We start from the raw sequence: 13,187 nt of genomic DNA, 5'->3' as shown, positions 1-13,187 counted from the left end.
ACACCAGCTCCGGGGGCCCCTGCCCTGCGCTCGCCGCCTGGCAACCGGCGTCCCGGCGCCCAGAGACAGGCCCCGCCCCCTGCCTCGCCTCCGACGCCTGGCTTCCATGGCAACGGCGGCGCGCAGCCCAGGCGTCACCCCTCCGCCCCTTCGGTCTAAACCATTCGCTTCAGGGACCCTCTCACGGGAGGAGAGGAAACTAGGAAATTTGATAGAATGCCTGCGAGCTGTTCTGCTCCCATTTTTTCTACTTTGTACTATACACTTTCTTTTTACCTCTAGCCAATTACCTCTGTGAGGGCAGCGCAGAGCGTTACCTTTGCGGCTCGAACGCCCCTCCCCGCCCGGACCCGCGAGTGGTTCGCCTCGCCAGGGAGGCCGCGGTCAGCGCGGGTTGGCGCAGAGCAGGGGGCGCGCCCGAAGTGACGCGCATGGGGCGGGACGGAGCGCGGGGCGAGGGGAGCAGGCAAGATGGCGCCCGGCGATTGATTCTCCTCAGATCCCTCCAACGGCTGCTGAGACACCGGGGTGGGGGGTCCTGCCCCCACTGCCTCCCTTCCTCCTCGCCACCGTCCCCGGAGGCCTTCTCCTTCCCTTCTTCCCTCCACCTCGGGGGGTGGGCCTGGTTCCCGGGACACCATGTCGGACTCTGAGGAGGAGAGCCAGGACCGGCAACTGAAAATCGTCCTGCTGGGGGATGGCACCTCCGGGAAGGTCAGTCCTTGAGCGGGCCCGCCGTCCCAGGCCTGCAGGAACCGCGGCGCGGCCCCGGGCACCCCCCAGCCTCCTCCCCGCTGCCCGGCGTCGCCTCATTACCCCGAGCCCGGGGCCTCCAGGTCCAGGCCCTCCTGGTCGTGGCGTGGGGTCGGACACGAAGTGGGCTCTTGGTGGAGGCCGACGAGAGCTGTCCAGCTCCTCCTTAAGAAAACAAAAACAAAAACCAGCTTCCCAATTCCCTGCCTGGATTGCGAACTCCTTCAAGACTCGGGCTGGCATCGCCTCCCTCGGAAGCTTTCCAGCTTCTCGCCTGTCAGCACTGGCAGGGATCTATCTGCCAAGGCATTAGACCTCCTTTTAATTTATTTGTAGCTCAGGACACACCTTGCTCCCTTACCCACCCACCCCCCTTTACCGTTTCTGATGCCTCCACTGCAGAGTGAGCTCCCCAGAGCTTGGCTCTCGAGTCAGAGTCCCCGGATGAGTACTGGGGCTCCGTCACTTACTGGTGAGGTCATCGGAGGGCAAAGTGCTAACCCGTTTGTGCTACATACTTTATCGGGTGAATACATGTGTTGTCTGTCACATGGGTATTGATAGATGTCACGGCCAGGGGTGAAATGTAAAAATACACATTAAATGTGAAAATACACATAGAGATTTTGTGACGCTGTGTGCACTCAATAAACGTTAGTTGCTACTTTAGTGTGATACCTGTTCATATCTGCTTCCAGCCCAGCTCCTGTTAGTACAAGCATTCATTCAACAAGTGTTTATTGAGCTCCTGTTACGGGCGGGATGCTGAGGGAGAGCTGGCAGCATGGCAGAGGGCATGCCCACTGCCTTAAAATCTAGCCCTCGGTGAGAGTCGGTTGAATGAATGAATGAGTGCATGTGTGAGAATATCCGGTAGCCAGTCAGCCCCTTACCTCCTAGGCGGGGGATCTTATCACAAGGTTGTGGAACTTCTGGAATAGAATAAACACCGGCCGGTACTTGCTCTAGGGAGATGGTCCATAGCATCTTAAAGCGGCCTGTGAATCGGTTCCTTCTCCCCTTTTACCCTCAAGTAAAAGGAAGAACTACCGCCCGTGCTGCACTTGTCCTTTCTGTCAAAGACGTTAACACTCTCCTTGGGAGTATTGCTAAAGTTTGTCTCCTTTCTACTCCTCTCCCTTTTCCCAGCCAGTCTTTAGAAACGTAGGCTCTTAGTGCTGCCCGTTTCCCATTTTCGGCTTCACATTTCCGTATAACTGGTGTAGTTTGGACTCTGGTTTCTGTGGTGACGACTTGTCTTTGCGTCCTCCTTGGCAATTGGCACTGAACCGCTGTTCCTGCCTTTGGCTCTGAAATTTGAGTTTGTAAGCCCTCTGGGAAAGAGGTCATTCATATGCAAAATTTGGAGTATTCTGTTAATTTCTTTCTTGGATACTTTGTTATTGATTTTTATTGCTGAGGAAAACAACTCAATATGCTCTGACAACTCAATATGCTTTTCCCCAAAATGTTTAAATGTTGTTTTCTGAGGAAAACAACTCAGTATGCTCTTCCCCAAAATGTTTAAAGGTAATCAACCTTTAAACATTTTGGGGAAGAAAAGAACTTGGGGTCCCTTTTTAAAAAATGAAGTATTGTATGAACTTTTGTATACAAACTTTTTGAATGCGTGAATTGTTATAAATAAATCAGCATTGTTTCTAACATCTTTATTCAATAAAATTTTTAAGTTAGATTTTTATAGTTTTCTCATTATTTAGATTTTCTTTGGAAGGCTGCCTATATTTTCCCCCTAAATCTTATTGCATTCAGTTCATAATCAAGCTTATCTCCCATCTAAAATTATAACAACAGCATATAACACTAATACGTTTGTAAAAATACTTAAAAATTGTCCATTATCCTACATGCTATCATAATTCTTTGAACTTCTGTTCATTTTTCTTCCAGTATTTATCCGTTGTACATGTATTACTCAGTTGAAATTTGTTTATAATTTTGTATCTAGGTTTTTTAGTTAGCCCATCATGCATGTTTTCCCCTGTTGCTAATTTAGTGTGGATAATTATGGTTTTCATCTCTTTAAAATTCTGTCTAATGTACGACAAAGCATAATTTTACACTTCTGTATTGTTGAATTAGGACTATCATTCTGCTTTAAAGAATAACCGTGGTATTTTATATGGTGCACTTAGTCTTTGTCATCTTGACTAAATAATCTATTTTAAAACCATAGCAGCTTTTCCCCCCCCCAGAAATTTCCTGACACAAGCATCTGAAACCTAACCTTTTATTATTATGTCAAGCATTTTTTTCCCCTCCATACTCTATTCAGCTTTTAAATTATTGGCAGCTATCAGCATTCCCATTTTTTCCTTTACTGTCCTTTTCTTTTATGAACTCAGCCTTTCGTACTTATTTGTACTCTGATGTAATTCTTGGCCATTTTTTCTAGCATTAGTTTTTCCTGTTCATTCTACTGTGGGCATTTTTATAGACATAGACAGAAGCAATAGATTATTGAGATGACTACTAGCAGTTTCTCCAAAAGAAACTTAGCTCCTCCCTCTAATAACACGTGTTTCTATTTCTTTCCTGTTATGATTCATACTTTTGATTTTATTACCTGTTTTTTAAAGATTTTTTTAGGCAGAATATTCTTGGTATCTTTTTAGTGCTAGTAAATGTAGTATGGTTAAAAAATGTTAGTAGACATTTTTCAAACAAAAAAATAAAAAGAATCAGGTAAAAGTGTTTCAGGTGTGGCAGCTGGTTGTTTACTTCATAATTGTTTAAGAAGAGTATTTATGGAGTGACTTGAGAAATTACTGAATGTGAAAGGTGGCATGAAGGCTATCTAGATAATTGAAGAGTAAGGGCCCCCCCCCCATTAAGTTGACTCTCTGTTCAACTTTTACAGCAAGATGTTAGGAGATGATATTATTAGTACCCTTTTAATATTCTATGCGTTCCCAATGACGTATACTTTATACAGTTTATACTCTATTCCAGTTAAAAATCCTAGCTTTCTGTTTGCTTCAAAAGTTTGAGAGCAGGACTTTCAACATCTAGAAGTCCTGTTTCTAAGAAAAGACAGAATTTTTCTAAATATTCATTAATGTAAAATATTGAACTTTGAGAATCTTTAATGAAAGTGATACTTCTAATGACATTCTGCTGATGTTACATGTGCCTTGAGTTTCTCTTTGACTTTTCAGTGTTTTGAACGTCCATACATTAAGCATTTTGAAATACTTGTTAATAGTATAAGTGGTGAATGCTTACCTTTTTTATTCTGTTCTCTCAGTTTTGAGATTGTTACAGACTTCAGGGATGTAACAAATGTAGTAAGTTTATTTGTAAATGTCTAGCAGAACATCTTTCATATGGTAGTGTTCAATAAATACTTGACCAAATATCTTAGAAATTTATTACAAATGCTACGTATTTAAATATTTAAGAATTTGGAGTTAGGGTATGCAAATTGCTGTTTGTGTGAAAAGTATGGTTCCTGTGTAAAAGGAATTTTAGGACATCTTATTAAAAGAAATTGAAGTTTGGCCAAGTTTTCTTTTGCACTGCTGTACTTATGACATAACTAACTATAATAAGCTATCTTGGAAATTTTATCTTAGTTTTCATTATTTTCGGAATTGACATCTAATTTTAACTGTTTAAAATAAAAATTTTTTCCCTAATTGGGAGTTTGTCTTGAAGACCATGAAAGCAAAGCTGCCTTTCTCTCCTTTTGGGGGAAGTTTACAAGTAAGAAGAGTGCATTAAAAATGTTTAAGAAGTCTTTGAGTTATTGAGTTATTTCAGTTGTTAGCAGAATGTTTAATTATTCTTTTGTTTTGATAAGAAATAGTACTCTAAAAGAAAGCTCCAGAGTTTTTGAATAAAACTTTGAGTTTTTATTAAAAAAAAAGTAGATGTATAATCTGTTCTGGTATAATATCTTGTGACTTTTTATCTTTATATTTTTCAATGGAAAGTATTTATTTTGCATGCTTTATATTAATCTTAAAAATTCCAACTTCTTTATTTAAAAGATGCGTATTATCAGAGTCATTCTATTGAATCACTTTCATTTAACATCTTTAATATGAAGAAAAATTAGATACTGAAGGTATTTTTCATGTGGGAAAAAAGAAAAGAAACTTTATAAGCAGGTTTTCCCCTCCTTAATTTGTGCTTCTTATTATTAGCTAAGGGCACAGCTACCCTAAGAATATTTAACATCAATATGTATAATCAATTATATTTCAAATAAAAAAGAGTATTTAACCTCAGGGTTGAAACGTAGAGGTCTCTGGAATCTTTATGAACCGTTATGAAAGATACAGATATTTAATCATGTTTTAGTTTTTTCTGTTGATAATTCTCAAATTCTAACTTGCAGCAAGGAGAAGGAGCTTAGCAATCAGGGGATTTAAAGAGATCTAAGTGATTAGTCTGTTGTCCCTACTGATAGCTGGCTAGTGAAATTTACCTAGTGGTGTTAAGTCCCTCCTCTCCTTGTAACTGATTAGAACTGCTTAAAGTTGCCTGTTGGATTAATTGGAGTATAAATGTTAAGATTACTTAAGTTTTAGTAGTGGTCTTATGTTTATATTTATTAAGCAAATTAATTTTGATATTCTGTGCATCAATTTTTTAGACCTCCTTAGCTACGTGTTTTGCTCAAGAAACTTTTGGGAAACAGTACAAACAAACTATAGGACTGGATTTCTTTTTGAGAAGGATAACATTGCCAGGTAAGAGACTACAAAGTCTTAACATAGAAGATTGTATAAATCTTACAATTAGAGGCATAAGACAAATATATGTAAAATTAATTTTGGGACTGCTTTTGTATGAAAATATATGTAATCAGTAAGTTTATCTTAGGAAGGTTAACTTTCCTCAGCATCTACCATGAAGGCATATTGTCCATGGGTGTCAGAAAAAGTTTATACACGTTCTTACATACATACTCACTGTTTTTGGCCACTGTACATTTTTCAAGGATAAACAATAGTTGCTTATAAAATTCTAAAAAACTTTAAAATATTAAATGCTATACATTTGTCAACAGATATTGTATTAAGTAAATGTGAAAAGCTTGGGAAGGATTATTTTTTAAAATATTATTTTGATTAACCTAAGCTTCACTTTGTTTGGAATTTGGAAAAGAAGTATAATGTAGCTATGGAACTTCTGTGCTCTAATATGTGAATGCTGTTTTATGCAAGGCAGCATGAAATTGCTGGCATTTAATAGACCACTAAAATTTAGGGTCCCTAGGCACTCATAAAAATACAGTTTGAGCATTCAAGATGTTTCAGTTCACCATGCAAAGAAACTATTTAGATGCCAGTTGCAGGACATTTTGTGGGAAATACAGGGAAATAATAACAAAAAAAGAGTGGTTTATGTTTTAAGTTAGTTTCTGAACAATTAGGGCTTTAAAATGCTCTTTCTGTTCAATTTCAATGGTTAAATTATACGTTTAAAATATTTTATTAAAAGCAGTTTATCTTGATTGACTTTATAAACTGTCCATCGCTCTCCTCTATGTGTGGAAACACATTTGAATAAAATAGTTGCAAGTGTAATGTCAGATTCATATACTGGAATGTGAGTGATATAGTGAGAAAGGGTTTAATAAATTCCAATATTATTGAAATATGTTAACCTCTCAAACACCCCATCTATCAGACAACTCTCTATGAAAATTTTAGAGCAGCTAATGAAAACTTGGTAATTGGGAGTATTCTTCGTGTTTCATTAGCAATATACTTTGTTATATTTTGTAATTGTTTATATTCGACTACCAATGAAAAATAGGAGAAAAAAAAGAATCCCAATTTTTTTATTACTAAGTTTTTGTTCAGCAAGAGATTTAATGAGACACATATGTGTTTTTTGTTTGATTTATTTTATTTTGATGTAATCAGTACTGAAAATCTCATTTTTATTTTTCTCACCCTTATGGATAATCAGTGCTACATTCAAAATATTTACAGCAGTCAGTAGTAGAATACATGCACAAATCACATAATATACATGCTGAAAACTTATTTTTGCAATGCTTTTTTCAAAGATGCCAGTTGCTGTACACAGAGAACCTCAATATAGTATTTAACTATTAGGTATTTTGTTTTGGTGCTTAATTAGCAAAAGCATCATTTTTGTCTCATTTTTTAAAAATCTTTTTGATTTTTTTAGTTGAAAACCTTAAATAAAAGAGCAAGCACTCAAATATTAAAAACAAAGACTGTTTTTAGACATTCTGTATATGTGATATATGGGATGATTTCTGACCTATTGCACAGTAAAATTTTGATTACTTTGTGAAAAATATTTGGTATTCTTGAAATCCAAATTTCAAGAATTATATGTCAAGAATAAATTTCAAGAATAATATGTAGTATAATATTTTAGACTTAAAAAGTATTTATGCTAAAAAATGACATTAGGACATGTATACTCTTAATGAATGTATATTTTAATTTTCCTGATTAAGATTTTATTTTCATGGGCAGAGTTCCAGAAAAAAAAATTTCTATATTTTTTTAAAGGCAGTTGGTTTTCTGCTTCTTAATGGACTCAACATTATGGTAAAAATTTCAGTAAGAAAAGATTGTTTTAATATGTCTTGATTTTATATGTTTAGTAGATATATTAAGAAATGAGGTGAATAAATTACAGGGTTCATTGTATGTCCTTTATATACTATAAACCTAATTATAATTTATTGTAAGTGTCAAGTATAGCATGATTAATATTTGTATCATTTGCTAAATAAAACATTACAGACAGCATTTTTGAATTTATAGTAAAGCCGCATAGTAGGTGGTTCTAATATTTATTAGTAGTCTAGTAAGTCTTCTGACCAGGCAGATTGTTAGGGGTGTAAACCTCCTGTCCATCTATGCACATTCTCTTCATGCAAGTTTTCAAGGTCATTACTTTGCAAATACTCATCCATTTTAGTATGTTTCATGATCCGGTATGCTGTATAGTCTGGATGCAACCACTGTGCAGATTTTACTGCTTAAAACAGTGTATCTGTTAGTCAGAGATTCTGCTGATAGAGCTTCTTAAGAGCCTTAGTCAAAATACTTTCAGGAAGCTTGTGGGTACAGTCCAGTAAACAGCGTTCTACTGTGAAAAGGATTTCTAAGTCTTTAGTAGAAGAAGTGGGCAGACTTGTGTTTTTAGTTCCATCTTGACCATGCAGCACTTTAAGTAAGGTTAACCAAGGCACCAAGTGTACTTTCATAAGGTCACTGTTGAATCCTCTTGGTGGCTTTGATTCATACCAAAGACAACTTTACCTGTATTTTGTCACCTCATTTATTTTGTTTTTTTCCCTACATACATATAATTTCTTAGGAGGAGGAATTTTTTAGCGTTTTGCATTTGGGATTAGATTGCCAATAATTTTCTTAATGTTCTTTATATATTAGATGGATTCTTGATTTTTAAAAAGAATTTGTAATATTCATTATTTGAATATTATTAGATAGCTTTATAGGTATGTCATCTTGAAAATATACTAAAAGACCTTATATGTTTATGCCTGTAAAAACCAAAATGAATATTGATTTGAATCACAGCTTTGATTTTATTCTTCAAAAATCCACATTTTATTTTTAGTTTTATGTATTAATAAGCCGAAAATTCAAATGTGGCAGTTAAAAATGTATTTCTATATATATGAAATAACAATAAAGTTAATATTATTTGTTGAAGCTATAATGATTTTTTGGTTAATTTTAAAAAATCCTGTATTAGTGGATTATCAGTAATACATTATCATTTTTATTTCTGAGTCATTAGAATCTATTTATTAAAAAAAATCAAACAAGCAAACAAACAACAAACAATGTGTATTTGGAAAGGTATGGATTTAAAAAGTACCCTCAAAATATTAGCATAAACCTCTTAGATGGGAGACAATTGAGTAGATGATTTAGGGTCTTGAAATTATTGGGGTCAGAATTTGAAAACAGGTAATGACGATCATATTCCTGAAGTTATAGTTGAAGTGTTCACAACACCTAATTCAGATAGGATCTGAATATCAGAACTTAAAGAAAGAAAAAGAAAGGAGGAAATCTTTATATTTCTTGATGCGAGGTTTAGTCAGAGGATTATTGGCCATGAAGAAATGGGATTAAATACCTTCTAATAATTATTAAGTGTTGCCTAATGTCTTACTCTATAAAAATTAATATTGTTAAGCACTGTCTTTTGAAGTACACAAATGACTATAAAGAATTTTGCAAGTAAAATGGATAGACTACTGCCTGTTTATCTAGGGGCTTCTGAAACTATTTTATATACCTCTAGTGACGGCTAGCCCTTTCTTACCTGCTCAATTTGAGACGGCATTTTAGGAGAATGATTTCAGCTTTGATCTAAAAAAGTTTAGATTTTTAAGAATTTGGGTTTATACAAGTTGTTGGACAAATCTTAGTCTGTGACGTTTTGGTTTTCGAGTTCGCAGGGCTTTAAGAACATTTCGGTCATTACTCTGAGTATGTCTGTGGGAATGATGACGGGTGATAAACTTCAGTAGCTCTCATTAAGGCTAATGGAAGTTCCTCATGGAAATCCTCTGCACGGTGGCAGAAAGAGCAGACCTAAGTACGAATAATGGAAAGATTGTAATACAAGCCTATCAAAATTTTTAGTTAAGGGTAAAACTTTGCTGGTTAATCCAGTATCGTTTCTTTTCAGATGTGTAGTTAAATGGTGTGACTAATGTTCTCTAATTTTATTGTTATATTGGTATAAAAATCCATGTTTTTATATTCCTTTTTTGTTTTTGAAATGATATCTTTTTTTTCAGTTTAAAAGTTTTTACTTTTACCTTTTGTGATTTGCAGATCATTCAGAAGGTGCTAATTGGCACTTTGGACAAAACTACATAGTTTTATGAGGAGAAATAGTTTGAAACGTTAAACTAAAAAGCATGTCAGACATGGTCATTGACTTGTAGCTCAATCATTACTTGCATCGATAAAAGAGAATAGCTTATTGTGAATTAAATGTTTTGCAAAATTCACAAAAGAATTTTAAAGATTGCCTTTTAGTGGTTTAGAATGCTTTTATAATGCTTCTATGGGGAAGAAGAATAGTTATGCTATTTCATTAAGGCTTTGGAGCACATAAATTGTTGCAATGGATATAACTTCGAACAGGTATGAATGCATATTATTTAGTGATATACTGGTTATGTATCCTACATTAGTTCTGAACAGGGCTATCAAATGAGTTTATATTTTATGAGTTAAATTTGAAAATGTAATTTTTTGATTATGTTTTATTACTATTTTACGAGCATATAGTAGGTAACATTCAAATCAAAAAGTTTCATTTATTCGTGTTGAAATTATAGGTACATTTTTGTAGTCTGTTATTATTCTGTGAGTTTTAGAACCCATAGAGTTTAGAACCTATAGCAAAATTCATATGTGCAATTGCGTGGATTAGTATATAAAACTTTAATTGTTACTTTTAAAGTATATATTTTACTTCATGCACGTGTGCTTTTTTATACTATTCTCTGAAACAATTGTTTTTTTTAAGGCTTATGTTTATAAACCAAATCTTACTTTACTTTCTTTTGTTGTGAAGGAAATTGTAAATGTGGTTACGTGGAAATGAAGTAAAAGGATAAACCTGGATTCCCTACTATAATTTCTGACAACATTATTTTCGTAATTCCAAATGTCTGACCACAGGAGCCTGCAAAATAAAAGAAAATTTGGGTTCAGAGTTTATCATTGTGACCCAGGGTTCTGTGAAAGTATATTCAGTTGTTACATTGCTACTTAATTTTTTGTATTCTTATGTTTATATATTTTTTATATTCTAGGAAACTTGAATGTTACTCTTCAGGTTTGGGATATAGGAGGGCAGACAATAGGAGGCAAGATGTTGGATAAATATATCTATGGAGCACAGGTATGACAAGGATTATATGATTATTCCAATATTGAAAAGACTCCCCTTTCAAACATACACATACACCCACATACACTTACACATGTACATACACATTCTTTCTAACTTGAGTCTTATCTGATATGTAGAGAGACTAATTTTACATTTGTGCTCATTCTTTGGGTTCATTCTCTCCAGATTATGTTTGGAATGATTTGGGTGAGTGAGCTGGTGACAGTAATTGGTAAGAACTAGAAAACTCTTAACTTTCATATGCTACTTACGAGATCTTCAAAAAGTTCATGGAAAGATTTTTATTATTTTTTAATTCTGTTTTTCCATGAATTTTTTGAAATACCCTTATGTGTTATTAGGTATTATTGTCAGCAGTTGAATAAATGCAGTGAAAAATGATATTTTGATATTTACTAGCTGATTTGGTTAGTGACTACTTTCATATGAACTGAATGAAAAATATAGAAGAGGAAAATATAATTTAAAGTTTCAAGGACAAAAAGCATGTCTGTATATCTATATTTTTGTGCTATGAATTGGTCTACTAAATATTTATAGTTTTTTGTATTTAATAGATATATTGATATTTTGTATCAGATATCTAACTATGACTAATTATATGTATGAAGCAATGGAATAATGTAATATGATAATATATTTTCAGAAGAAAGTCTATGTATAGCAATGGAATAATGTAATATGATAATATATTTTCAGAAGAAAGTCTATGTATAGCAAGAAAAATCAGAGTCTGGCTGGTTAGCTCAGTTGGTTAGAGCTTGGTGTTACACCACCAAGGTTGAGGATTTGGATCCCCATACCAACCAACTGCAAAAAAATAAAAAGAAAAAAGAAAAAGCACTTGAATAGTTACATAAAAATGCTTTGGCAACATCAGTTTATATAGACAGAATTTACAAGTTTTTAGATAAAATTATTATACAAGTAGAAAATATGCATGATAGTAATACATGTAAAAAAAGTTAATTTCTCTCTGAACATGTTCAGTGAAGAATAATTGTCTTTTTAATGCTTTGGCAGATTGCTTTTGATTTAATGACAGAGACTTTAGAAATACAGTAATTCCATTGAATGTAATCATCTGATGAAGTAGCGTATATGGTATATAGCTAAATATGAAGTACCTGGTACTTACTGAGCTCTATGTAACACTCGATGTGCAGTTTTTATTTTTTTTATTTTTGCCTTTTTTCCTACTTTTAATTAGTGTGTATCTTCCACGTCATCACGAGACATTGCAAGGATAATACTCAGAATGTTTATTTAGTTCTTTATTGAAGTTTGGTGTTTTAAGTGGGAGAAGCATAACTTGGTTGTGTAGAACTATGTTGCTTTTAAGAAATGAATCCGTTGGGCAGAGATAGAGAATGTTAAACACTCCACCACGCAAAGGTTTGTTCTTAATCAATACCGTTGCCTTAATTTTGGATGAAAAATAGACTCTGATTTATTTATTTGTTTGTTTGTTTTTGGGTTTTTTTTTTTGGCAGCTGGCTGACATGGGATCTGAACTCTTAACCTTTGTATTACAAGGTGGTGCTCTAACCAATTGGGCTAACCGGACAGCCCCAGATTCTGATTTTTTTTGTAAAATATTCAGAGAAAGATACATGATGCTAATCTGGTTCTGAGCCATGTATAAAGGTCCTAGAGTTTTTTTATGTTACTGACATATAGATTTGGATCTTAAAAGTCTTTCTTGTTTGTCTTTTCTTCTGCGTTGTTCTTAGTCTCCTGCAAAACCTTTCTGCTCATGTTTAACATATTCATCTGTGATCGTATAATTTTGATATTTAATGCTTGTTCATTTTTCTCTTGAAAGGTACATCTCTGATGGTTGTGTCTGGCTTTTTTGTTTAATTTTTTCTGTTTTAAAGTGATTAGGTTTAAAGTGGATACTAAGCTAAAGAAAATTTGCTGGACAGAGATTTGTGGGAAGCCACAGTCCTTATTTCTTTCCTCTTGGCTCCATAAAATCTATTTTCAAGGCCACATATAGGATTTTTTGAAAAGAGAAAATTAGATTGGTCTAACTTCTAATGATATTTGACTGTAGGATTCAAATAGAATAGCTTTTAATGATTTATAGGTATAGTTAGATTTAGTGGAGGACAGGACAACTTTATACATCACAGGGTAAATAATCATATAAAATTCAATTAATACATTTTTCTTCACTTAAAAATTAGGGATATAATATAATGCTCATGAGTTGGATTCTGTTAATTTGATCTTATTTCAAATCAATTAAGATTTTATCATTTAATTTATTTAAATTATTTAAAATTTATTACTATTATAATAAAATTACTATTGATACGAAAGTCACATAATATGAAATTAACCATTCTAAAGTGTATAATCAGTGGCATTTAGTACATTCACAGTATTGTATAACCATCCCTTAAATCAGTTTTTGACAGTGTATATTTTATGTTATTACATAGCTGCTTACAATCAGCAGTCATTAATGGTAAGATTTATAGAAATTTCAAAAA

The 13,187-nt window shown here is 34.3% G+C and overlaps 1 protein-coding gene across 4 annotated transcripts in view; it reads left to right on the top strand.

The window, feature by feature from the left end:
* The first annotated feature begins 458 nt into the window (after positions 1 to 458).
* The window catches only part of RAB28 (RAB28, member RAS oncogene family), a 187,534-nt gene continuing 174,805 nt past the window's right edge, over positions 459 to 13,187 (top strand). For all 4 annotated transcript variants that reach the window (XM_063107992.1, XM_063107989.1, XM_063107990.1 and 1 more), the window contains exons 1-3: positions 459 to 714; positions 5,375 to 5,471; positions 10,586 to 10,674. In XM_063107992.1, coding sequence (XP_062964062.1) covers positions 640 to 714; positions 5,375 to 5,471; positions 10,586 to 10,674 — 261 coding nt within the window. In that variant the 5' untranslated portion in view covers positions 459 to 639. The remainder of the gene's footprint in view (positions 715 to 5,374; positions 5,472 to 10,585; positions 10,675 to 13,187) is intronic.

Source organism: Cynocephalus volans, chromosome 9 (genome assembly GCF_027409185.1).
Source record: "Cynocephalus volans isolate mCynVol1 chromosome 9, mCynVol1.pri, whole genome shotgun sequence".
Classification (NCBI taxonomy): domain Eukaryota; kingdom Metazoa; phylum Chordata; class Mammalia; order Dermoptera; family Cynocephalidae; genus Cynocephalus; species Cynocephalus volans.
The sequence above is the reverse complement of the archived record's forward strand: the minus strand, read 5'-3'. Positions and strand labels throughout refer to the sequence as shown.